We start from the raw sequence: 27,734 nt of genomic DNA, 5'->3' as shown, positions 1-27,734 counted from the left end.
AGCAGGCTTGCCAGACCAAACCTCTTCAGGGATGTCACCTTTCAAAGACATGTGAGGGGATCGATTGCATATATGCACTGCAGTTTTCAAAGCTTCTCCCCAAAATCCATGAGAGAGATTAGTTGTGGACAGCATGCATCGCACCCTCTCACAAAGTGTCCTATTGAATGTTTCAGCCACACCATTAGAAGAGGGGCTGTATGGTACGGTAAGCTCCCTCTTAATGCCCAAATTTTCACAAAACTTATTAAATTCAGCACTTGTGTACCCCCCCATTGTCTGTACGCAAGCATTTTAGCTTTCTACTTGTTTGGGTGGTCACAAATGCATGAAATCTGTGAAACACAGCAAAGGCTTCATCCTTAGACTTAGGCAAATAAACCCAAATTTTCCTAGAATGATCATCAACAAAGGAGACAAAATAGCATGCACCACCCATAGACTTAGTAGGCACGCTACATACATCAAAATGTACAAGATCAAGCACACAAGATTTACGAGAGACACCAGAGTAATAAGAACGCTTTACTTGCTTGCCATATTGACATTCATTACAAGAATCAAGCTTTGTGCCTTTAGCATCAAGCTTGTTCAAAGTACAAAGCTTAGAAAGGCCCTTTTGGCTCATATGGCCAAGCCTCTTATGCCACAACTCCATGTGAGAGCTAATTTCAGCCAATGCAATAAACTTGCCCAACACGGCCTTTCCATGCATGCAGTAAAGTGTTCCGTTCTTTGTGCCCTTTACAATCAGCCTTGAGCCTTGAGCCTTTGGTCATTTTCTATGATCCTCTCTCAAACAAGATGCTGTAACCATGCATATCCATATGACCAACAGAAAGCAGACTCTTCTTGATTCCCGGCACATATCTAACATCATGCAAGACAAGCTCATTTGTGCCATCTATGGAAAGATGCACAATGCCAATACCTTCAATGGAACATGCATGATTGTTTTGCAAGGTATATATGGCCACGCTTGCCTACATCAAAAGTAGAGAAACACTCCTTGATAGGAGTCACATGGAATGAAGCACAGGAATCAACAATCCAAGTCTGGGACAATACATCATTCACAGTCAACAAAGCATCAATAAGATCACTCTTGGTGATCTGCATGTCCTGTGAATGAACATTTAGAGAGGCATCAAAGTCATAAACATCATCATCTGACAAAGTGTCACACAAGATATCCTCTACGTCTGACAGCTCCTGAATCACGACACTAGAAGCCACATTGGCCTTCTCTTTGTCCTTTGAGCTATCTTGTGCATCTGCCTTGACTTCCTTCTTCTCTTTTTTTTTTGTCTCCGCCATTCTTTTTCCTTTCTAACTCAGCTTTATAGTACCTGCTATCGGGTTTCTTGTGACCTTTCTTGCCACATTGATAGCAAGTCACATCACCCTTGCCTTTGCTTGCATTTTCCCTTTCTTTACTCTTACTCTTACTCCTTTGTGCATAAGCATTCTTCTTTTCTGTCCTTCCTCTAACCATGTTGACAGAGCTTCCTCCCTCTCCACTTGCTTTCCTCCTGATTTCTTCATTCAAGATAGAACCCCTAACACCATCAAAGGTCAAATTGGGGTTATTGGACAACGAAACCACCAAAGTTTCCCATGACTCAGGTAAGGTCATAAGCAAGAAGATAGCTTACTGCTTATCATCAAAAGGAGGCAAGCCAGAATCCTGTAACTGCGACAAAGTACCTGCGAACAATGACAAGTGCTCTGCCGCGCTCTTGGACTCATCTAGTTGCATGCCGACAAGTTTTCGCATCTAGTGCACTTGGTTGACAGGCTTTGAATTTTCATACATTCCCTTTAACTTCTCTTACACATCAAAAGCAGTCGTAAGACCTTTCACATCAATGACGGTCTCATCCGTCATGGCCATTTTAATGTATGTAATGGCCTTCCTGTTCTTGCTAACCCATGCTTCATTCGTCATATTTTGTGGCTTTACGTGTTCAAGTGCCCCTTCGCAATCCTTAAGAAATAGGATTCCCTGAATCTTATCTTTCCAAAGATCAAAACGTGTTAATCTCGAAGAGGTTCTTCACATCCGCAGAAGATGAGGCCATAGTTGCACGAAATAAGAGGGATAATACGCTGAATTTTTGGGCAAAATGCGCAAAAATCGGAGTATAGCCTCATAGAGATGTGCACTACAGCTCCAAATGGTCACAGGAGCAATTTGGGGCAAAATAGGACGATTTGGGCACAAAATTGAATTGCTGAAATTTATGCGCAGGAAATTTCAGCGAGCGAATTTGTGCTCGAAAACAACAAATTCAGTTGTTTTTAGCCTCAGAAGACATAGGTAAGGCTAATACACAGCCTTTAGAAGCATGTAAGCACGAAAGCCCCAATTTGTGGCATCAAAATTGCATGAAATTGAGCTACAAATGGTCATACATCGACAAAATTTGTCAAACCTGCGTTGATTGCATCAATTTGCACTTTCCCCAATGTAATCGCACGATAAAAACACTTGCAAAAACCTGCGTAAATCTGAAATTTGCTTAAAACACCTGTTTTAGGGCTTGTTTTTCGGAAATTTCCGGGTTTTCGGGTAGCGGGGACTTAGCAAAAGTATTCCCTCACCTTAATACATCATTTGCATAACCTGTATTTTGCTGTCATAACCTGTAATTTCCTGTTTTTGACTTAATTTCAGCTTGTTTTAGGTCAATTTTGGTTGCCGGGAGCTCTCTAATGTCCGGGGACGAGTCTTTTGGCGTCGAAATTGCAAAATCTCGCGTGTAAGTTGACCTTCTTGGCTGAAATCTGCGTTTGCAGGTTTGGGGGCAAACTCTAATCGGGCTCTAATACCAGTTGATGAGCGCGCGGCGGTGTGTGCAAGTGAAAGAGCACGCGAGGAAGTGCAGTGTGTGTGTGCAGAGAAGGGAGGCGAAGGGCAGCAGTAGAGAAAGCGCTAGTAGAAGAAGAGAGGGTACGCTATTGCTGCTGGGGAATAAGTGAGTTAGTGAGTTAAAACTCACATTCCCTTTATTATGTGTATAGGACCAATTAATAAGTTTGTGGCCAAGTTCAATGTGAACTTGGCCAAAGGTTAGTAACCTTTAAAATATACATTAAAGGGGGCCATTTGGGCCTTTAACCCAAAATTGGAAGTGAATGTTGCTATTGCTCAAGATGAGTGCTCCATCTGTGCTCAAAGGTTCTTTTTACTTACGAAAGGGAGAGCCTTCCGTTTCGTTTAGAGAGAGAGTGTAATGATCACAAACAAAGTGAATGCTAGTGTGAATGAAAGTGCTGAGAGAGAGAGTGAGAGAGAGAGTAGAATACGACACCAAACGGTTCTCAAACTCTCGTCCAAGGGTCCCCCTCCCTATGGCGAGAGAGGTCTATGCTATAGATTGCATAAATCTAGTACAATGGTCTAAATGCCGACGTTGTCGACGACTATGATGACGATGACGAGGACGGGCTGAAATTTGAAATTGAAAGGACTCATTTGCTGAATTCTGAAAGGCTGTCTGATTTGGAAAACGCTGGCTGAATTTGGCGATGCTGACTGGTCTAATTTGAAAACGTTGGCTGACGCTGGGTGTTGAAGGCTGAAAACGTTGATGGTGTCCTGCCGGTCTTGCTTAGAAGATGCACTGCAAGTTGCCCGAGCTCCTTTTGCTACTTCTTCTGCCTCTGCTGAGTGACCTCTGGGTTTCTTATATTTCCTTAGCAATTTGTCCGACTTACTTTTCCAACAAAAATCACTTATTAATAAATAAGTGAAAAATGTGTATTTTGGGAAAAAGGGTTCTATGCTTTGTAAAATGCTCATTATGGGTACTGAATGTCATGCTAATGATCATGTTGTGTGCAATCAGAGGATATGCAACTAATCTAAGTGCCTGGACATGCACGGCCTGTGCACAAGCTCACAAAGGTGCCAAAACACCTCCTAGGCTAACCTGAACCCTAGACCTGAGATAGGTTGTCCACATGCACATAGGGTTAGATGTGCACGTGACAAAACGCTGGGATTGATCTGCTGGAGAAAACGCTGGGATTGATCTGCAATTGAAAACGCTAGTAGGTCTTGCTGGCTAAAAATGCTAGGGCTCTCTGCCGGTCTTGCTGAGAAGATTCACCGCAAGTTGCTGGAACTCCTTCTGCATCTGCTGGAAACTGAGGGTCCCACGTCTCCTTATATAGGAATCTCATGCTGGGTCGAGCAAGCTTCCCTATAGCCCCATGACCTTGGAAACTGGCATAAATGAATAATAAAAATAAGTAATTGCCTGCAACTGAAGTGCCCCAAAATGCCATGGAAATTTGGGTGTATTGCCTTGGACAATGCAAATGCCGGGTGGTACTGGGTTGTGCAATTAGAGGATATGCAACTACTCTAAGTGCTTGGACATGCTCGGCCTGCGCACAGGCTCACAATGGTGCCAGAACACTTCCTAGGCTAACTTGAACCCTAGACGTGAGTAGCTTGTCCACATGCACATAGGGTTAGATGTGCACGTGACATTTATCCCCTCTTATAATTTGCAAGTTCAGACTATTTTGAACTTATGACGGTACATATATTAGAGCTCTGATGTCTTGACCACCTTGGCTGATCTGGTGCCGTTTTGGACTTGATTGAGATAGAATAAGCTTGCTTTTTTTCTTGATTCTTTCTCCAGTTTGGGGCTGATGTGGGTATTTGGAGGCTATGGACTCTTGTCTATGACTTCCCTGTCGAAAATACGGTGTATTTCAAATTATATCATACGGTTGGGATAAAGATGATGTGTTTTTTAAAAAGACTCTTTAAAACCATACAAAAATCTGCAAATTACCTCATGAATTAGGACTATACCTAGGTCTAAGGTCCCAATGCAACTTGCGTGGATTAGCTTTAAACCGGCTCACAACTCCCATTGCATGGGCTATGTCAGGCCTAAAAGCAACCATAGCATGCATAAGTGAACCACAAGCTGAAGCATAAGGCACACTCTGCATGTCATTGGCTTCTTCCTTTGACTTGGGACAATCTTCCTTGGAGATTTTAACATATGGCTGTAATGGCACACCAAGAGGCTTTGCTTCAACCATGTTAAATCTGTCCAACACCTTTTCAATGTACTTTTCTTGCGACAAATACAATAGGCGCTTGTCTCTTTGCCGCGTAACACGCACTCCAAGTATATGTTCAGCTGCCCCAAGGTGTTTCATTGAAAACGCAGATTTCAGCTGCCCTTTACGAGCATCAACAGTGCTTCTTTTCTTTGCAGCTATCAACATATCGTCCACATAGAGCACAAGAATGATAGGGCTGCCATCCTCATCACGTTTGGTATACAAACAATGGTCTGCATGGCTTCTTTTGTAACCATGTTTAAGCATGAAGCGATCAAACTTCTTGTACAACTGTCTACATGATTGTTTCAGCCCATACAAGCTTCTATTGAGCACACATACCAAATGTTCCTTGCCAGGGATCACAAAACCCTCGGGTTGCTTCATGTAAAGCTCTTCTTCCACATCACCATGCAAGAAAGCGGTATGTACATCCATTTGGTCCATTTCCAAATCAAGAGCAGCCACTATGGCAAACAGTACACGCAAAGTGGTCATCTTCACAACAGGAGAGAACACTTCCTGAAAGTCTATGCCCTTGGTTTGAACATATCCCTTTGCCACAAGCCTTGCCTTATACTTGGGTTTTGCATCAACAGTCTTGATTTTATACACCCATTTGTTAGGAATAGCCTTCCTTCCTTTGGGCAATTCAGCCAAATCCCAAGTATGATTAGCATGCAAAGCTTTAATCTCTTCCTGCATAGCAAGCTCCCACTTGTCGCTGTGCTCACATATCTTTGCCTCTTTATACGTAAGAGACTCTCCCTCATCTGCCAACATAATGTAATGCAAAGAGGGGTCGTGTCCACTCACAGGCCGTCTTTGACGAGTAGACCGCCTCGCCCAATGATCCACATTATCCAGCAATGGGTTTACATCAAGTGGCACCACAAAATCATCAACAATGGGCTGCTGTACATCATTTTCAGCACCATTTTCAGCATTGTTTCTTGGCTGCAAATGTCCTTCAGGAGCCTTAATTTGCTGTCCAACATCATCTGGCTCAAACACCACTGGATCATCTACATTTTCAGCCATTAGTGGTGCATCCTAAGGGTCAAAAATAGGCCTAACAGGTGGCTGGTCATGCTGAAATTTCACCCTTTTATGGTCATGCTTTGAGGCACAATTGTTTTGAAGCAGCCTTGCCTCAATAAAAACAACATCCCGGCTGCGTACAACCCTTTTGAGCTGAGGTAACCAAATCCTGTAACCCATTTCGCCTTCTTCACCATATCCCATGAAGAGGCCTTTAATGGACTTCGCATCTAGTTTACTCCTCAACTCAGGTCTAACATGCACAAAAGCTTCGCAACCAAAAATGCGTAAGTGATCATATGAAGCAGGCTTGCCAGACCAAACCTCTTCAGGGATGTCACCTTTCAAAGACATGTGAGGGGATCGATTGCATATATGCACTGCAGTTTTCAAAGCTTCTCCCCAAAATCCATGAGAGAGATTAGTTGTGGACAGCATGCATCGCACCCTCTCACAAAGTGTCCTATTGAATGTTTCAGCCACACCATTAGAAGAGGGGCTGTATGGTACGGTAAGCTCCCTCTTAATGCCCAAATTTTCACAAAACTTATTAAATTCAGCACTTGTGTACCCCCCCATTGTCTGTACGCAAGCATTTTAGCTTTCTACTTGTTTGGGTGGTCACAAATGCATGAAATCTGTGAAACACAGCAAAGGCTTCATCCTTAGACTTAGGCAAATAAACCCAAATTTTCCTAGAATGATCATCAACAAAGGAGACAAAATAGCATGCACCACCCATAGACTTAGTAGGCACGCTACATACATCAAAATGTACAAGATCAAGCACACAAGATTTACGAGAGACACCAGAGTAATAAGAACGCTTTACTTGCTTGCCATATTGACATTCATTACAAGAATCAAGCTTTGTGCCTTTAGCATCAAGCTTGTTCAAAGTACAAAGCTTAGAAAGGCCCTTTTGGCTCATATGGCCAAGCCTCTTATGCCACAACTCCATGTGAGAGCTAATTTCAGCCAATGCAATAAACTTGCCCAACACGGCCTTTCCATGCATGCAGTAAAGTGTTCCGTTCTTTGTGCCCTTTACAATCAGCCTTGAGCCTTGAGCCTTTGGTCATTTTCTATGATCCTCTCTCAAACAAGATGCTGTAACCATGCATATCCATCTGACCAACAGAAAGCAGACTCTTCTTGATTCCCGACACATATCTAACATCATGCAAGACAAGCTCATTTGTGCCATCTATGGAAAGATGCACAATGCCAATACCTTCAATGGAACATGCATGATTGTTTTGCAAGGTATATATGGCCACGCTTGCCTACATCAAAAGTAGAGAAACACTCCTTGATAGGAGTCACATGGAATGAAGCACAGGAATCAACAATCCAAGTCTGGGACAATACATCATTCACAGTCAACAAAGCATCAATAAGATCACTCTTGGTGATCTGCATGTCCTGTGAATGAACATTTAGAGAGGCATCAAAGTCATAAACATCATCATCTGACAAAGTGTCACACAAGATATCCTCTACGTCTGACAGCTCCTGAATCACGACACTAGAAGCCACATTGGCCTTCTCTTTGTCCTTTGAGCTATCTTGTGCATCTGCCTTGACTTCCTTCTTCTCTTTTTTTTTTGTCTCCGCCATTCTTTTTCCTTTCTAACTCAGCTTTATAGTACCTGCTATCGGGTTTCTTGTGACCTTTCTTGCCACATTGATAGCAAGTCACATCACCCTTGCCTTTGCTTGCATTTTCCCTTTCTTTACTCTTACTCTTACTCCTTTGTGCATAAGCATTCTTCTTTTCTGTCCTTCCTCTAACCATGTTGGCAGAGCTTCCTCCCTCTCCACTTGCTTTCCTCCTGATTTCTTCATTCAAGATAGAACCCCTAACACCATCAAAGGTCAAATTGGGGTTATTGGACAACAAACCCACCAAAGTTTCCCATGACTCAAGTAAGGTCATAAGCAAGAAGATAGCTTTCAGCTTATCATCAAAAGAGAGCAAGCCAAAATCCTGTAACTGCGACAAAGCACCTGCGAACAATGACAAGTGCTCTGCCGCGCTCTTGGACTCATCTAGTTGCATGCCAACAAGTTTAGGATTCCCTGAATCCTCTCTTTCCAAAGATCAAAACCTGTTCCATGGAACCTCCTAATCTCGAAGAGGTTCTTCACATCCGGAGAAGATGAGGCCATAGTTGCACGAAATAAGAGGGATAATACGCTGAATTTTTGGGCAAAATGCGCATAAATCAGAGTATAGCCTCATAGAGATGTGCACTACAGCTCCAAATGGTCACAGGAGCAATTTGGGGCAAAATAGGACGATTTGGGCACAAAATTCAATTTCTGAAATTTATGTGCTAGAAATTTCAACGAGCGAATTTATGCTCGAAAACAACAAATTCAATTGTTTTTAGCCTCAGAAGACATACATAAGGCTAATACAGAGCCTTTAGAAGCATGTAAGCGCAAAAGCCCCAATTTGTAGCATCAAAATTGCATGAAATTGAGCCACAAATGGTCATATATCGACAAAATTTGTCAAATGTGCATAGATTGCATCAATTTACACTTTCCCCAATGTAATCGCACCATAAAAACACTTGCAAAAACCTGCGCAAAGCTGAAATTTGCTAAAAACACTTGTTTTAGGGCTTGTTTTCCGACAATTTTAGTGTTTTCGCGTAGCGGAGACTTAGCAAAAGTATTCCCACACCTTAATACATCATTTGCAAAACCTGTATTTTGCTATCATAACCTGTAATTTCCTGTTTTTGTCTTTATTTCACCCTGTTTTAGGTCAATTTTGGTTGCCGGGAGCTCTCTAGTGTCCGGGGACGAGTCCTTTGGCGTCGAAATTGCAAAATCTCGCGTGAAAGTTGACCTTCTTGGTTGAAATCTGCGTTTGCAGGTTTGGGGACAAACCCTAATCGGGCTCTATTACCAGTTGATGAGCGCGCAGCGGTGTGTGCAAGTGAAAGAGCACGCGAGGAAGTGCAGTGTGTGCAGAGAATGGAGGCGAAGGGCAGCAGTAGAGAAAGCGCTAGAAGAAGAAGAGAGGGTACGCTATTGGTGCTGGGGAATAAGTGAGTTAGTGAGTTAAAACTCACATTCCCTTTATTATTTGTATAGGACCAATTAATAAGTTAGTGGCCAAGTTCAAAGTGAACTTGGCCAAAGGTTAGTAACCTTGCCAGGGATCACAAAACCCTCGGGTTGCTTCATGTAAAGCTCTTCTTCCACATCACCATGCAAGAAAGCGGTATGTACATCCATTTGGTCCATTTCCAAATCAAGAGCAGCCACTATGGCAAACAGTACACGCATGTGGTCATCTTCACAACAGGAGAGAACACTTCCTGAAAGTCTATGCCCTTGGTTTGAACATATTCCTTTGCCAAAAGCCTTGCCTTATACTTGAGTTTTGCATCAACAGTCTTGATTTTATACACCCATTTGTTAGGAATAGCCTTCCTTCCTTTGGGCAATTCAACCAAATCCCAAGTATGATTAGCATGCAAAGCTTTAATCTGTTCCTGCATAGCAAGCTCCCACTTGTCGCTGTGCTCACATATCTTTGCCTCTTTATACGTAAGAGGCTCTCCCTCATCTGTCAACATAAGGTAATGCAAAGAGAGGTCGTGTGCACTCACAGGCCGTCTTTCACGAGTAGACCGCCTCACCCAATGATCCACATTATCCGGCAATGGGTTTACATCAAGTGGCACCACAAAATCATCAACAATGGGCTGCTGTACATCATTTTCAGCACCATTTTCAGCATTGTTTCTTGGCTGCAAATGTCCTTCATGAGCCTTAATTTGCTGTCCAACATCATCTGGCTCAAACACCACTGGATCATCTACATTTTCAGCCATTAGTGGTGCATCCTAAGGGTCAAAAATAGGCATAACAGGTGGCTCGTCATGCTGAAATTTCACCCTTTTATGGTCATGCTTTGAAGCACAATTGTTTTGAAGCAGCCTTGCCTCAATAAAAACAACATCCCGGCTGCGTACAACCCTTTTGAGCTGAGGTAACCAAATCCTGTAACCCATTTCGCCTTCTTCACCATATCCCATGAAGAGGCCTTTAATGGACTTCGCATCTAGTTTACTCCTCAACTCAGGTCTAACATGCACAAAAGCTTCGCAACCAAAAATGCGTAAGTGATCATATGAAGCAGGCTTGCCAGACCAAACCTCTTCAGGGATGTCACCTTTCAAAGACACGTGAGGGGATCGATTGCATATATGCACTGCAATTTTCAAAGCTTCTCCCCAAAATCCATGAGAGAGATTAGTTGTGGACAGCATGCATCGCACCCTCTCACAAAGTGTCCTATTGAATGTTTCAGCCACACCATTAGAAGAGGGGCTGTATGGCACCGTAAGCTCTCTCTTAATGCCCAAATTTTCACAAAACTTGTTAAATTCAGCACTTGTGTACTCCCCCCCATTGTCTGTACGCAAGCATTTTAGCTTTCTACCTGTTTGGGTGGTCACAAATGCATGAAATCTCTTAAACGCAGCATAGGCTTCATCCTTAGACTTAAGCAAATAAACCCAAATTTTCCTAGAATGATCATCAGCAAAGGCACGCTACATACATCAAATTGTACAAGATCAAGCACACAAGATTTACGAGAGACACCAGAGTAATAAGAACGCTTTACTTGCTTGCCATATTGACATTCATTACAAGAATCAAGCTTTGTGCCTTTAGCATCAAGCTTGTTCAAAGTACAAAGCTTAGAAAGGCCCTTTTGGCTCATACGGCCAAGCCTCTTACGCCACAACTCCATGTGAGAGCTAATTTCAGCCAATGCAATAAACTTGCCAAACACGGCCTTTCCATGCATGCTGTAAAGTGTTCCGTTCTTTGTGCCCTTTACGATCAGCCTTGAGCCTTTGGTCATTTTCTATGATCCTCTCTCAAACAAGATGCTGTAACCATGCATATCCATCTGACCAACAGAAAGCAGACTCTTCTTGATTCCCGGCACATATCTAACATCATGCAAGACAAGCTCATTTGTGCCATCTATGGAAAGATGCACAATGCCAATACCTTCAATGGAACATGCATGATTGTTTTGCAAGGTATATATGGCCACGCTTGCCTACATCAAAAGTAGAGAAACACTCCTTGATAGGAGTCACATGGAATGAAGCACAGGAATCAACAATCCAAGTCTGGGACAATACATCATTCACAGTCAACAAAGCATCAATAAGATCACTCTTGGTGATCTGCATGTCCTGTGAATGAACATTTAGAGAGGCATCAAAGTCATAAACATCATCATCTGACAAAGTGTCACACAAGATATCCTCTACGTCTGACAGCTCCTGAATCACGACACTAGAAGCCACATTGGCCTTCTCTTTGTCCTTTGAGCTATCTTGTGCATCTGCCTTGACTTCCTTCTTCTCTTTCTTTTTGTCTCCGCCATTCTTTTTCCTTTCTAACTCAGCTTTATAGTACCTGCTATCGGGTTTCTTGTGACCTTTCTTGCCACATTGATAGCAAGTCACATCACCCTTGCCTTTGCTTGCATTTTCCCTTTCTTTACTCTTACTCTTACTCCTTTGTGCATAAGCATTCTTCTTTTCTGTCCTTCCTCTAACCATGTTGACAGAGCTTCCTCCCTCTCCACTTGCTTTCCTCCTGATTTCTTCATTCAAGATAGAACCCCTAACACCATCAAAGGTCAAATTGGAGTTATTGGACAACAAACCCACCAAAGTTTCCCATGACTCAGGTAAGGTCATAAGCAAGAAGATAGCTTTCAGCTTATCATCAAAAGAGGGCAAGCCAGAATCCTGTAACTGCGACAAAGTACCTGCGAACAATGACAAGTGCTCTGCCGCACTCTTGAACTCATCTAGTTGCATGCCAACAAGTTTTCGCATCTAGTACAGATGTGTGGCAGGCGTTGTATTTTCATACATTCCCTTTAACTTCTCCCACACATCAAAAGGAGTCGTGAGACCTTTCACATCAATGACGGTCTCATCGGTCATGGCCATTTTAATGAATGTAACAGCCTTCCTGTTCATGCTAACCCATGCTTCATCCGTCATATTTTGTGGTTTCACCTGTTCAAGTGCCCCTTGCAATCCTTAAGAAATAGGATTCTTTGAATCCTGTCTTTCCAAAGATCAAAACCTGTACCATCGAACCTCCTAATCTCGAAGAGGTTGTTCACATCCGAAGAAGATGAGGCCATAGTTGCACGAAATAAGAGGAATAATACGCTGAATTTTTGGGCAAAATGCGCAAAAATCGGAGTATAGCCTCATAAAGATGTGCACTACAGCTCCAAATGGTCAGAGGAGCAATTTGGGGCAAAATAGAACGATTTGGGCACAAAATTCAATTTCTGAAATTTATGTGCTAGAAATTTCAACGAGCGAATTTATGCTCGAAAACAACAAATTCAATTGTTTTTAGCCTCAGAAGACATACATAAGGCTAATACAGAGCCTTTAGAAGCATGTAAGCGCAAAAGCCCCAATTTGTAGCATCAAAATTGCATGAAATTGAGCCACAAATGGTCATATATCGACAAAATTTGTCAAATGTGCATAGATTGCATCAATTTGCACTTTCCCCAATGTAATTGCACCATAAAAACACTTGGAAAAACCTGCGCAAATCTGAAATTTGATTAAAACACCTGTTTTAGGGCTTGTTTTTCGGCAATTCTAGTGTTTTCGGGTAGCGGAGACTTAGCAAAAGTATTCCCACACCTTAATACATCATTTGCAAAACCTGTATTTTGCTATCATAACCTGTAATTTCCTGTTTTTGACCTAATTTCAGCCTGTTTTGGTCAATTTGGGTTGCCGAGAGCTCTTTAGTGTCCGGGGACGAGTCCTTTGACGATGAAATTGCAAAATCTCGCGTGAAAGTTAATCTTCTTGGCTGAAATTCAGCTTTTGCAGGTTTGGGGCAAACCCTAATCGAGGCTCTGATACCAATTAACGAGCGCGTTGCGGTGTGTGCAAGTGAAAGAGCACGCGAGGAAGTGCAGTGTGTGCAGAGAGGGGAGGCGAAGGCCAGCAGGAGAGAAAGCGCTAGCAGAAGAGAGAGGACTCACGTTTTTGGGAAAAACTCAATAAGTGAGTTTTGGGTTTTCCCACTTTTATTATAAGTGACCTTTAAAAAATGTGTCCAGGTTCAATATGACCCTGGACAAAGTATAAAAATGTACAAAAAGGGGTTATTTAGGCCTTTAACCCAATACTTCGATACTTCAACTTCGTCTATAGTAATGCGTCTACCTTCTTCAAGAATCTCCGAGGATGAAAATTCTTGAAACCAATTCCAACACAAAAACATGAACATACCCATTCCATGTAAAGTGACTGGAAAAATACTAGTCTTCTATAAAGATTATGCACACAATGTAGATGAACAAAAAGACGGAGTGCCAAACCGTTCACCAAACACACGCAAACAATGGGGTCGAATCTTCACTTTTGGATCTAAATCTATCAACTGTGCAAATCACAATGAAAATGCCGATGCTTGATGGAAAAATTTTCTTGTGCTCTTTCTGAGACTTTGTCATGCAAATTTTTGTTCTTTTCGATAGAAATCCGTATACATCCGTGCTCATCCATGAGTGAATCATGTTCATCGTACAATATGGCTTGCCTATGAAAAGGGAACACATAAAGACGATGACAAATATACAAGAAACCGTCACGAATGAAACACTCGAACAATGCGTACTGACTAATCATGCACATATACAATACCTCCTATGAGGGTTCCTTAGATCTTGACTCGAGAGCCAAGATCGGTTCTTCGTGATTGATCAAATCTGCAATGAGGTTAGCTTCACTAGAAAAAGAATCAACTAATCCATCATCCTTGTGAACAATCACATCTTTATCCTGCAAATCATCATCATTGTGAATAATCACATCTTTATCATGCAAAACATATGTGTCGGGCTTTGGAGAAGAAAAGACTAAGAGACTTTCCTTTTTCTGATTCTTTTCAATCTTCGCATGCACATTAGAAATGAGAGATGAAGAATGAACAACTTCCTCCCCACGAATGACAATGGGAGAGTCACTTTTAACATTGAAAGTGAAAGTATTGGCTGCCCAATCAATGAGAGGGTTATGCTCACGAAACCATCGAATGCCTAAAAACATATCATATCCTAAAAGAGGAGATACTACAAATTTCTTGCAGAAGGACGCTTGTTGAACAGTGAACAACAGTCCATACCGAGAGCAAAGCCCGATACCTCGAAAGGAGATGTCTTGCTAACCTCCAAGTGGGCTCTTTCGACAAGAGAGTCACTTATCACATCATGCATACTGCCTGGATCAAACAATATGACAAAGCGCTCACCACAACACTTAACACTAGTTCTGTAATCGGACACTCAAATGTCCTGAGACACTAAAGTGTCCTGTTTATCTAGTAACTTGTCATAATTATTTGGTAAATCTAGAAAAAAAATTCATAGGTCACGTTTATATCTTAGGTCAACTATGAAGTGAATAGCATAGCCAACTTTTACTATACCAAATTAAGATAATGATGATAAGTTTAAAGATGAAAAAATTATAGAAATTTAGTGCAGTTTTGAAAAAAATTTCATAAATTCAATATAACTTCTCATCAAAATAAGATTTTGCATAGATTTCAAGGTGTATAGATAGGAAAAAACTTATTATAGCAAGAAATTGAGCTTCATAACTTAGTTATAGAACTAGATTTTTGTAATCAAAAGACCAAAATCTTGAAAATGCTGACAAAGAGGAAAATTTTGGTCTTTCAAGGCCTCTTTCATTAACATGATGAGATTATGGGACAAAACCTAAGGTGTATAATGTATCTATAGGTCAATACCCATCAACCAAGTATTTTTCAAGTATTAAAACTCATAGACATCTTGTACTTTAAGCTCATTTTAAAAAAAATTGTAGTGCATAATTTCTTGCAAAACAAACATTGCTATGAAAAACTAATGAAAGTGTGTATATAAATCTCCCAATTGTGTCCATATGAGGTATTTGTATACAAATAAGTGAGATGAAAATCCAAAAGTGGACTTTACTTTAAGACTTATCTTTTACAAAATAAAAAATCGTAATTACAACATGCGCAATTTTTTGGATACGCCATAAATCATCAAATGTGGCTTGCATAACCATTAAAAATTATCACCTTATGCAATGGAGTCATAGATCTAGTATATATGCATCATACGACATTGTAAATTTAGATGAACTAAATGTTCTTTGCAATCGTTAATTGAATTTGTGAATGTTTCATATTTGACCCGCAAGACTTTCTATATTTAAATCTAGTCACAAAGGATTTTTTTCTCACATGACAATTGCAAAAATATCAAACACATATATAAGTAGTTATTACGGATTATTGCATGCACCCAGCTCAATTTTTTCTTAGGCTAGAGTACAAGTTCTAATGAAACATTGAATGTTGTTTTGCGTAGGTTCTTTTCATGAGTGTAGTTACTATTGAGGTTATGATCAAAAGTGAGGGATTATAATTTCTATGAGTACTTTGAATAACATTTTATAAGTTTGCAAAAGCATTTCTTGAGATGTGTTATAGACTTCATGTACCATTTTATTTTAATTCGCAGAAAAGGAACACTAAAGCGTCCTTTTTGGTACCAAACTAGTGTTAATGAGAGACTCATCATGGGAGGATCATGAGAAACTTAGGTCACACTCGTGTTCTCATATATGGCATTAACAGAGGATGTGGCTTCTGTGGGTTCTTTAGATTCGCTAGATTCAATCTTACGACATATTCTTTTTATGTGACCCTTGATGTGACAAAAATAACATCGACCTTCCTTAGTATAAATGCTTTGTTCTTCTGACGTGATGTATCCTCCTAAATTTCCTTGTGCTGCTTTTTCATATGGGTGAGCTTAGGTTTAGCAATTGTGTTAGCTTTACCCTTAGATTCATTGTGAGTGTTCTTTTCTGAGAGACTAGAGGAACATTGGTTTAGAAGAGTTACCATTCTTGCAGTTATGAGAAGTCTGAGATGTACTTTGAGAAGTCCTGTTCTCCTTATGCTTTCCCTTATTGTGCTTCATCTCCTGTGCGAGAGCAATCGCTACCGCCTTGTTGAGATCTACGGGGTCGAGGACTTCGACATCAAACCTGATATAGTCGTCCAACCCGAACATAAACGCCTCTTTGCGCTTCACATCTGAGTAATTGGGTGCCAAGCTGCAAAACACGGTTAGAAAAAGACATGACTGGAGTACCATTCTGCTTGAGATTGTGCCAATCTTCCTTTAACCGCGCTAGGTACTGAGGTGGCAAGAACCGTGCCTTGAGCTTGTCTTGGAAGTCGGCCCAACTGAAAGAAAAGGGGCACGTCTACCCCGGCTTCCGCTAGGTGCACGGCCAATTGCTCCTCTTGCCAAGCTTGATACCAATTAATGGCATCACCGGCAAAATACAAAGCTGCCATCAAAACTTTGCTATTCCCTGTCTTCTTGGTTGTCGCAAAATAAGCATTAAATTGATGCAACCAAGGATGAATAGCATTAGCATCCATCTTACCGTCATACTTACTAAATGTCAACTTCTCTTTACGGGGCTGTTGGAGTCCGAATCTCGGCTAGCGCCACTTGATGAACCACCAACATCTTTGACCGGCTCGGGTTTCGAGGTGAGTACTTGTAGGACTAACTCTTGCATGCCTTGGTCTCTCTGCGCCTCACGCTCTAACTCCAAGGCCGCTCGTCTTTCTTCGCGTTCGCAATCCAATTCTGCCTTTCTTTCTTCGGCCGCCAAGCGCGCTTGCTCGCGCTCACGCTCTAAGGATTCTGTTCTTTCTTCGCGCTCGCGCTCCAAGGCGGCTCGTTGCGCTTCTTGTTATATCATCATGTCCATCATCGTCTTGACCAAAGCCTCCATAGGATTTGATGCAATCCTTGGCGTAGATGGGGAAGGGGAAGGGTCGAAAAACCTCCTGGGGGGAAAATTCTTCTTCGCCACCTCCATGCGAAGTATCCATTCCGCTTTGAATGATGACCATACACTGAAGTCTTGGGTTCTTAAGTTCACGAGAAACTTTGGTTCTTGTGCTTCTTGGGTTCTTAAGGTTCTTGAAGTTCTTCTTTAGTTTGCAATCTGTGTTAGTGAAGGATCTTCTCTTACCCGAGCTCTACTCTTTCCTGCAGGCGCACCCCTTGGCGGCCTTGCGCTCACACCAAGGTTTCTTTTTCCAACCTCACGTCGATTGGTCGGCCGCTAAGTGCACAGTCCGCTCTCAATGAGTAAAAAGAGAAACAAGGGGAGGCTGGACAAGCCCTTCTTTCTTTAATTTCCTGTCACTCTTCAAAAACACGATTAGGAATCGACACACCCAAGTGGACTTGGGTTACCTGCGACCGCAACAAGAAAAAAAGAATTCTTGTGGTTCTTTCCTTGAGTTATATAGAACACTGCTAAAGCTCTGATACCAATGTAAGGTGCAACGGAAGTGAATGTTGAACTTTGCTCAAGATGAGTGCTTCGAACTGTACTCAAGGGTTCCTTTTTACTTACGGAAGCGAGAGCCTTCCGTTCCTTTAGTAAGAGAGTGCAAATGATCACAAACAAAGTGGTAAACACTGTGAATAAAGGTACTGAGACTAAGAGATAGAGAGAGAAGAATACGACACCATAAAAGTTGTCAAACCCTCCTTCAAAGGCCCCTCTCTCGATGGCGAGAGAAGTCTATGCTATTGATTGCACAAATCTCGTACAATGGTCTAAATGCAATGGACTTGCCGACGATGTCGACAACAATGAGATCTGCGAGGTTTGGGGGCTGCGGTGCGGAATCTAACTGCTGAAAATACAAAAGGCTGATGCAAATGGATGTTTTGTCGCCAAGAAACTGCAAAACGCTAGGTGCTCTGCAATTTGCAAAAACGTTAGGCTGATCTGTTGCAAAAACGCTAGGAAGTCTGCTGCAATCTGCTAACGCTAGGCTGATCTGCAATCTGCAAAACGCTGGGACTGATCTGCAGTTGATGAAAACGCTGGGCTGTTCTTGATGGTTGAAAACGCTAGGTCGTCCTGTTGGGGGTCTTGCTGAGAAGGTGCACTGTCAGACGCTTGGTCCCTGCTGCCTCTTCTGCCAGAAAGTGCTAGCACTAGTTTTCTTACATATATCCTTAACCAATTTGCCCTACCCAGTTTCCCAACAAAATCACTTATTAATAATAAATGAAAAATGGCTAAAATAGGGAAAATAGGTCTGTGCACTATAAAAATGCTCCTGATAGGTTCTGATGGTAATCTGATTATCATGATGTGTGCAACCAAAGGATATGCATCTACTCTAAGTGCCTGGACATGCACGGTCTACAAACAGACTCACAAAAGTGTCAGAACACTTCCTAAGCTGACATGAACCCTAGTCATGAAGTAGCTTGTCCACATGCACATAGGGTTAGATGTGCACATAACATCTTGACACCTTCATTGAAGCTTTATGGCTTTGATAGATTTAGGAGCTTCTTGACATCTTGACACCTTCATTGAAGCTTTATGGCTTTGACAGATTTAGGAGCTTCTTGTAATTGCACCTTCATCTCCTACTACTATTTATTCAAATTCTCAAATTGATATTTCTTTAGCGCAAAATCCTGTTCGTGGGTGCATTAAGCACATTGAAAATTGATGTTCATTACTGATTGTTCAACATTACCTTGAGGATAGTCATGTCAACTTTGAGAGTTGTCCTACCATTGACAATCTTGCAGATCTTCTCACCAAGCCCCTACCTCAACCTAGACTAGAATATCTTCTTAGCAATGTGGAGTTGGACCACCCATTTAGCAATGAAGAGGTGGAGTTGGAGATATGTTATCACCACATGGTGGCATCATAGATTGCACATCATGATTGTATAGCTACACATATGCATTTTTTGTCCATTTATTATCTTTTTAGCTAATGTGGCATATTTTTGTACAAATTAGACCTTTTATTAGCTTTCTATGCCACTCGATATTATTTTGATTATGTGACACTTTACTATGAATGAGTCCACCCTAGACGAGGCAACTTAATTTTGCACACCTTTAGGTCACCTTTACCAATATACAAGTGAACGCTACTCTCTCACTCTCAGTCATCCAATTATATGAGGCTTGAGCATTCTCTTGAGTTAAAGTTATTTCTCTTCAGTCCTCTTCTCTCTCTCTCTCTCTCTCTCTCTCTCTCTTCATGTTTGAAAAGATCCGAAGCTTAAAGGAAAAGTCTCTACAGTTAAGTTAATTTGTCAGTTGCTTTCACCAACAACAGCTCCAAAGTTCTCTCAATCAAAAAAGCATGCACTTGCACCAAAGAAAACCGAATGAATAAGACCCTTGTCTCTTCAAGGGACCACACCTTGATTTTCCCTCTTGAGCTTCATGTTAAAATCTATTAATGGGTGTCTCTTACTAAGCTTAGGGACAATAAGCTGATGCCTGCCTGCAAGTGCCTTCATGCACAGATACAACAAGTAACAGGTTGCAAAGGGACAAAGGCCCACAACAACCATAAACTAATTGAAAGGAAAAATGAACACTTATAAATGGCCATTTCTGAACTAATCCTCGAGTGTATTCTAACACAGAAATAACAGAGATAAAGAACTTGAAGAAAAGGACCTCTTCAGCTGTAGGCCTATCCTTCGGATCAAAGGCCAAAAGCTTTTGTAGTAACTGCAAAGCAGCCGGATCTGCATTTTGAAACTTCTGGGAAAATGGGATTGAATGCTTCTTGGCCATGGCAGCTAGGTAACGCCTCGCCTTGTCATTGCGAATCTGATTTAAAACAAATGAGCCTTAGGACCTCTCAATCTGGAAAAAGATGCATTTCCTTAAACAGATCCAATAGCCAACAGAAAGAAACTGCTTTTAAATTGACTCACTTTGGAGACGGCTTCAGATGGAGGGGTTCCCAGCAAATCGGTTATCAAGTCTAGCTGATGCACTACGTTTTTCCCAGGGAACAGAGGCTTGCCTAACAATACCTCAGCAAAGATGCATCCGATACTCCATATGTCAACAGCAGGCGTATACTGTAACAAGAAAATTGGTCTGTTCAAAAAATTTGCAATAGTAGATAGAGCAACCTGCGTATTTACAAATATTTCAGAAGGTTTTTCAGCCCTGCATATGTAGAAGATGGATGAAAGTATCTATGTACAGGATGTAAATCAGCCTTCAATTTTCCCATGATGCTTTTAATTCAAAAAATTTCCCATGATGTCTTAAGGATCATGAGATCTGTAGCTACTTATGGACCAAGTTTTGGATGAGCAAAAAGATTCACCGATTCTTTTTTATATTAGGATTAGATTTCTCAAGAGTCCAAATTAATTTGGACTCTTCAGCATATTCCAATAAAAGAATCTCTTTAACCAGCTCTTTAACGAGAGAAGAACGATAAATGAAAGCTGATTTCGATCGAGATCGCCTAAATACTTGCTTTCAAATATTAGTTCTATCACTGTGCAGGCATGTAAATATAAACTCCCTTCTCCTCCAGAGTTTTTAAGAATATGTCTTGATTTGGAAAATTTGAGGCCTAACTCCTTTGAAAAGAAAATCTCACCTTGGAGAAAAATGATCCACACAGCTCAGGTGCTCGATACCACCTCGTCGCAACATAGTCCTGCAAAAAGGTAATTAACCTCACCAAGGGCTTGCGGAAGAAGTGCTTGAGTTCTTAACTAAAAAAACAACCACAACCAAAGCTTGCTCTTACAGTCCAGAAGATTGCTGTTGGAGCGTCATTGAAGGCAACTCTAGCAAGGCCAAAATCACAAACTTTAAGCTTACAATCAGCATTTGCCAAAATGTTTTTGGGTTTCAAATCTCGATGAAACACATTGGCTGCACAAGCACATGCTAATCAGAATCTTGGCAGAAATTTAAAACAACACCAAAATCAAGGGAATAGAATTAAAGGCTTTCTTGCAGCAAGGTGATGATCAAAACCTGTGTGAATGTACTTAAGTGCTCGTAGAAGCTGGTAAAGGAAGAATTGGTAGTGCTCTGGAGTCAGGTCATCATTGGCCTTGATAACTTGGTGCAAATCTGACTCCATCAATTCAAAGACTACGTAAATGTCTTTAAACTCCTTCCGTGAAGGAGGAAGCATGATGTGTTTCAATTCAACAATGTCTGGATGACGTAAAAGTCGGAGAAGCTTAATCTCTCTAAGAATCCGTGTAGCGTCTGAGACATGCTCAAAAATGTCAGTGATCTTTTTGATAGCAACTTTCTGTCCAGTATGTGTATCGATGGCTGAACAAACAACCCCATAACTTCCTTTTCCTATGACTTCCTGTAATATGTACCTTGTAGCCTCTCCATATTCAGTGAAAAATTCAACCTCCTGATCACTCTGCATTGAACAACAACAAGACCAATCTAACTTCAAATCCAATAACCTACTAGCGAGAATGCAAAATTGCCAGAACATGTGTGGTGCTTACACGGACTGAAACCGTGTTTATACACTAGCAAATAAGTTTTAAATTTCCAAAATCAATAAAAGTTTCATCATTGAACGATAGAATTGAACATGAAAACCTAGCCAACTGAGTAAATACACCTGGGCTAACAGACGAACCATAACAGCGACATGCAGGTAATAAAGTACACAAACAAAAAGTCGACAAATAACAAAAAACTACGCAAAAAATGGAAAAAATAACAATGTCGTAAGCTCGAAAAGTGACCAACAAGCACCAGTCAAGCAACCATCATTGAATATACCAAACTCACAATGCAAAGCATGCGATAAGAGCTTGTCATTGTCAAACAGTCAAAAATGCCTTTTCGTTTTCGGGGCTCAGGATAGAACCAACAGCAAAGCTGCAACCTGCCAATGACTTCCCAATGTGGCCACACAACAAAACAAAATATGAACACCCAGCACACACCTTGCTCCGATGTTTATCGGATCGATGCATCCTCCTCCTGTTCTTCTGCCCCTCACCGACCGCAGACGTAATACCTTCAGAATGCTCTGGAGAGTCCGGTGGAGCTACAGAATGAGACCTTGTGTCTTTGGAGAAGCGAAAGTTAACTGTTGTCTCAGGTGCCACCACATCCGATGCTACACAGGGTGCATTAAGTCTGTTCCAGCGGTGCTTGCACCAATGGCGGAGATTGTCTACAAGCGCCCCACCCATGTGCCTTCAGAGCCCTCTAACAGCACATGATTGAGCTTATGTACAAACCCAATAAAACCTACTATCAGCATGAGCAATGCTCATCATATCTAGGCACACGATGGCCAACGAATTCTGTTAGTTACCACCATCCACATGTGTATAAGAAGAGCTCTGCTTGCAGTCTGCTGCGGCCTGGAAACCTTGAGTGAACAAAAGTTTAGTGCCCAACATCCGGTCCACTCTCATGAACATCAAAAAAGGCTAAGATGCACTGTTGAAAGGATAATTAGCCCTCACGAAATGGGCCAAGCTTCTATATATCTGTGTGTGTCTTTTCAAGGCAGCTTCACTACCAAAGGACCCTGTGTGTTTATTTCTTGGCTTCAATCACAACAGTTTTAGGCCCAACTTCTTTCCCATGCATGAGTATGTACGGTCTTGGAGAGAAAGGGTGATAACGGAATGTGCATGAGCTCAAATGTTAAGACAAAGTTCAGCCTGCCCCTGTCATGTGGGCTCAAGAGCAGTAGAGATCCAAGTTCTGCAAGAAAAAGAGCTTTCCTATTCTTGCGTTTGTATCATGAAAGCTCTCTCTCTCTCTCTCTCTCTCTCTCTCTCTCTCTCTCTCTGTGTGTGTGTGTGTGAGCGCGCGCGCGCGAGGGGACACACAGCACTCTCTTTTTAGTAGACCAGAGAAAGTCTCCAAAAAGGAGAGTTTGCCTACACAAAAGCACGCAGCAGTAACACCTCAAGAGATAGGAACCACCCACCAAAGTGGCCAGCAAGTGGGTTCCTGGTCCCAAGAGCGTAGAATAAAATAGGAGAGTTGGAGTTGTTCTTAGCTCTAGGCACTAGCCGTGTAGACAATAGCATTGTCCCCTCTTCGGCCCACGTAAGAAGACGTCCTCTACTGAGCGTGCTAAAACCTAGGTCTAAGCTATCGCACAGTTAGCTTTAACCAGGAACGCCATAGCTGTGCTCTAATGAAGCTAAGCTGAAGGTGCCAGATCTTTGTGTGAAAAAAACAAGCACGCGAGCCTGTCACTTGTGAATTGTACTGATGCAGGTAAGCGCCTGATGCAACAGAAGAGTCTCTACGTCAATGCCACTCCAGGCTCCAGCTGTTATGAAGAAGGTACCCGGGACAAGCGTAAGAGCGAGTTTTGCTCAAATTTGTGAAATGCGGGTTTTGTAAAAATCTGCAAGCGTAGAGAAAAAGCGGTGTGTGTGTGTGTGTGTGAGAGAGAGAGAGAGAGAGGGAGAGGTCTGCCTTGCTGTGTAATTGGCAGAAAACTGGCTCGCGCAAGCAAAGGGACTCGGGAGGACAGCAAGATGCTTCTGCGTTTGCTAACTTTGCTGTGCCCTCACGCAGGTGATGGGACCAAGAAAAGTGGGCTAAAGGAGTAGCAGAGATCCGGGAGGAAGGGAGAAAAGGAGCCAATACATCAATTGCGGGCAGGCAAACAGGGGGCAAGACAGCGATGTGATCTAGCAGGAGATTTAAGAGTGTAGACCATGTGCTTTTCTTGATATCGTGAAAAAGAAGGGAAGGTATAATAGGTATTGCCATCTTGAGTGCTGGTGCCTTCATGCCCATTGCCACTAGCCTGCAGAGAAACGGTGAATTTTCAATCTATTGTCGGACATTAGAGTTTAAAGAAGACCGAAGTGTAATGGTAACGAGCTTTTAGTCCGCACAAAAATGACTAGTTTTTATTTAGAAAAAGAGATTTTCCCCCCTTATGCCCAAGGCTTTCTAGTCTTTTCTTGTTAAACCTTCTCTTTGTTCGACACAATTCTCTACGCTTATATGGTAGAAAGAAGGCATGGGCTAATGTGGACAAGTAAACTACCACAAAATAGCCCAAATGTATTGCTATCAGAACCCTTCACACAAATTGCCCTCTCCCCCTTAATCCATGAGTAGAAGTTCTGTTAGTGGTGCAACATCTTGTTCAACTCCATGGTAAGACAAGTACTGTCAAGTTTTGTTTCGAAAATGTTGTTGCTCGTGTGGCTCCTCAAGTGTGGTTGAGAGCAATGGTGGCAATCTTATCGCTCGCTTGAAGTATCTAACCATAGTCTCTCACGTGAGAGGGCTTTCAAGCATGAAGACACTCAGCCTAAGTATCAACAAGATGGGCCTAATATGGACAAGTAAAACAACACTAAAGAGCCCATTGTCTATGTGCAATTCTACATTACTTTCCTTCTATGGTTAAGAACTGACCTACAGGTCATTGTCTCATCCTTCTTAGTTGCATTCTGGTTACTTGGTTGGCCTAAGAGATCATTGCCTCATCCTTCGTAGTTGCATTCTAGTTACTTGGTTGGCCTAAGGGGTTTCTATCAAATGAGTGCTCAAAATTAGCACATGGCTCAATTATAGCCGTTGAATTCTACGAGTCTCTTGACGCTTGAGATTCTCAGCACAACTACAATATGTTTTTTTAAATAGCAAATTTCGTGCTTTTTTACAAGTGGTAATTCAATTGCCTCCGTCTAAGGCTTTTGCAGTAGCGAGCGTGCTTTTTGAGAGGCACGTGCGTCGCACAAATGTATCACACAGTCAGCCTACACTTGTTGAGAATTGGCCTAGAGGTTGCTACCTCCTCTTTCTTGGTTGTGTTCTATAGATCAACCTAAGGATAGGGGCAATATCTTATGTAACACTAGTACATAGGGCCGCCTTCGATGGCAGCACCTCTCTCTCTCTCTCTCTCTCTCTCTCTCTCTCTCTCTCTTCGCCAGAGGCCTGAAGGAAGGATAGACTACCATGTGGGGGACCCAAATCCCTCCCCCTTTTATGACAATATAGATACCATCATAATGATTATTGCTTCGACATATCCAAGGCATGTTGTCTTTGTGATAGCCGCCCTCTTTCCTACGTTTAATTTGACCAAAAAATAATGCGACTCTCCCAAATCATTCATGTCAAACTCCTGCTTCACGAGGCTCTTTACATTCTCAACTTCAACCTTATGATTGCCACCGACAATCAAATCATCCACATAAATGCATATAATCAAAATACTTGCCTCATTCTCTCCCACATATACAAGGAGTAATTTGCATCAGCCATAAAAGAACCAATCATAATCAAGTAGGCTGCAATCCTCTCATGTCAAGCTCTAGGTACTTGCTTCAGCTCATAAAGTGCTTTCTTAAGCTTGCATACATACTTGGGATATCTCACATCCTTGTGGTTACACCATATACACGTGACATGCAAGAATGAATTCTTCACATCCTTTCATTTGTAAACACCAAAATATTGGTATGAATGATGTCCATCTTAGCTAGAAGGTTGAAAGTCTCCTCATAATCAATTCCATAAGTTTGTGCATAGCCCTTTGCTACTAATCTAGCCTTTGTACCTGCTCACTATGCCATTTACATTGTGTTTCACCTTGTGCATCCAACTAATTCTTTCCTTTTGGAAATGGCACTAAATCCCATGTCTCATTAGCATCAAGGTCAACCATTTCTCATCCATAGCTTAATCCCACTTTGGTTCTCCAACAATATCCTCAAAACAAGTAGGTTGTACATCCTGCATAATCTTCGCCCCCATAAATGCAAGACATAACTAACATAAATCAATTATTGCATAGGATTCCTTACTTTCCTTACTTTCATTGTCTAAGTTCTCTGCCATGTGCCTTGTTTTCAGTATACATCCTTCTTGCGACCGAAGACTTCACAAAGAGTATACACAACTCCTCATAAAGGCTTCGCTTCAAACCATTTGAATCACCATCGTCATGACATGTACTCAAGTTTGGCATCTTTAGGGCATCATCAACCTTTTCTTTTCCTTTCCTTGATACATTTGATGAATTTGCAGGACTCTCTAGTTGGGTGTTTGGAAAGCAAGCAAAAGCTAATTTCTAGTCGATAATCAATACATCAAACTAACAAGCTTCATAAACCTTATGCATTTCAGCCATCTAAAACACTGGTCAAACTATCACAAGCTACTGAAGTTTCATAGGTTTTAGCTTTTACACATTTTCATATCCAATACGCTTATGTCAAATGTCTATATTTGCAACAACTCTTGACCCTTATGAAAGCATGGAAGCTTTCATATGTGGTACATGTACATCGAGAGAAAACATTTTGCCCCCCTTTTTAACTTGTGCAATGAGCTTTCCATTCTTTTTGTATTCCACATTAGAATTGACCTTGACCTGCAAACCTTTCTCAACAATTTTCACAACAAACACGAAGTTCTTTGTAATTTTGGGCACATGTAGTACATCGGTTAAATACTTCACTTTGTTGTCTATCAAAGACAATGGCACATTCCCTATAAACCTGATAGGATGTGTTTTATCATCCACAACATCAGCATAAGCAAAACTATCCAAAGTTTGCATGTCCGAGAACCACTCACCATGGCTGGTCATGTGATTTAATGCACCCAAATCTGCATACCATACATTATCACCACAGTTTAATATATTTGTAGACACATTGTTCATCATATGCTATGCAACAAACAGTCTTTCTAATTCATACACAACCCAACTAATACTTACATAATTGTTTTGATGCCTTCTTTGTGGATAGTCTTGCTCAACACGGTCTTAACTCCAACATCCCTTGCCATTAATCTACACTTTCTTTTTTTTGTTTTCCATGACCTCTTTGACTTACTCCGCCTTGAAATTATTATCTGCCACTGTATTTTGCCTTTGATTGTTAAACATGTGATATTTTTTTGTGATTGGTTTCCGTGACTTTGGCTATCTCCTTAACCTGTTCCATGTCCTCTACCTCCTATCTCTGTTAATGTAAAAATTCATTACCTGCACCTTGTGAAGATGATGTTCTTCTCTTCCACAATTGACAACGACACAAGATTTGTAAGACTCTTATAGTTTTCTTGAGTATGAATAGGGGTCTTAGACTGCTTATCCAATGGTCCTAAACCACACAAGCATGCTTCCACCTTTTCATCATCGTCAACCATAACATCAATAGATGCAAAGGATTCAATATCTCCTCTATCTTCAAAACACAATCATTCACTAATAGACCCATTTTCTTCATAGTGTTGAGCTGTGTCTTCAGTTGTAGCTTCCTTGCCTTGCTGTTGATCACATCTAGCAAAACTAAACTCTTCCATGCCTCCTTAGGAAAATTAGTATCTTGTATATACTAAGTCATAGTATTCTAGCTGACAAATAGTCAGGATGAGATCTTTTGTGCTCCCTCGCTCCAATCTTTGAACGTTCTCACTTGTTGAAAAATGGCATTCTCTTCAGACAACACTGGCACATCTTCATGTTCATATGCATGTACTCCCAATAACCTTTACCCATTAGGGAAGTGATCATTCTCAACTTCTAAGCATGGAAGTTGTTTTTATCTAGCTCCTCACCGACATTACCAGTGATTTTATCATTGTTAGACATGTT

General features: G+C 41.5%; 1 protein-coding gene and 1 long non-coding RNA gene across 3 annotated transcripts in view; one reads left to right on the top strand and one right to left on the bottom strand.

Annotated features, from left to right (window-relative positions):
- The window catches only part of LOC147460893 (mitogen-activated protein kinase 15-like), a 58,475-nt gene extending 34,754 nt beyond the window's left edge, over window positions 1-23,721 (bottom strand). The window contains exons 1-6 of one of the 2 annotated variants that reach the window (XM_086508597.1): window positions 22,072-23,721; window positions 21,122-21,530; window positions 20,889-21,016; window positions 20,736-20,795; window positions 20,050-20,199; window positions 19,787-19,942 (exon numbers count right to left, since the gene is read on the bottom strand). In XM_086508597.1, the coding sequence (XP_086364723.1) occupies window positions 19,787-19,942; window positions 20,050-20,199; window positions 20,736-20,795; window positions 20,889-21,016; window positions 21,122-21,530; window positions 22,072-22,323 (1,155 nt within the window). In that variant the 5' untranslated portion in view covers window positions 22,324-23,721. The remainder of the gene's footprint in view (window positions 1-19,786; window positions 19,943-20,049; window positions 20,200-20,735; window positions 20,796-20,888; window positions 21,017-21,121; window positions 21,531-22,071) is intronic. The other variant, XM_086508596.1, reaches the window with a different exon arrangement.
- LOC147460892 (uncharacterized) lies at window positions 23,305-24,243 on the top strand. Its single transcript, XR_015187543.1, has 2 exons — window positions 23,305-23,440; window positions 23,678-24,243. It is a non-coding gene; the product is annotated as an uncharacterized LOC147460892 (long non-coding RNA).
- The last annotated feature ends 3,491 nt before the right edge of the window (window positions 24,244-27,734 follow it).

The sequence above is a fragment of the Adiantum capillus-veneris genome, chromosome 3 (genome assembly GCF_014529385.1).
Source record: "Adiantum capillus-veneris isolate H3 chromosome 3, ASM1452938v2, whole genome shotgun sequence".
NCBI classification, from domain to species: Eukaryota; Viridiplantae; Streptophyta; class Polypodiopsida; order Polypodiales; family Pteridaceae; genus Adiantum; species Adiantum capillus-veneris.
Note: the sequence above shows the minus strand (reverse complement) of the source record. Positions and strands in the feature narration are given on the sequence as shown.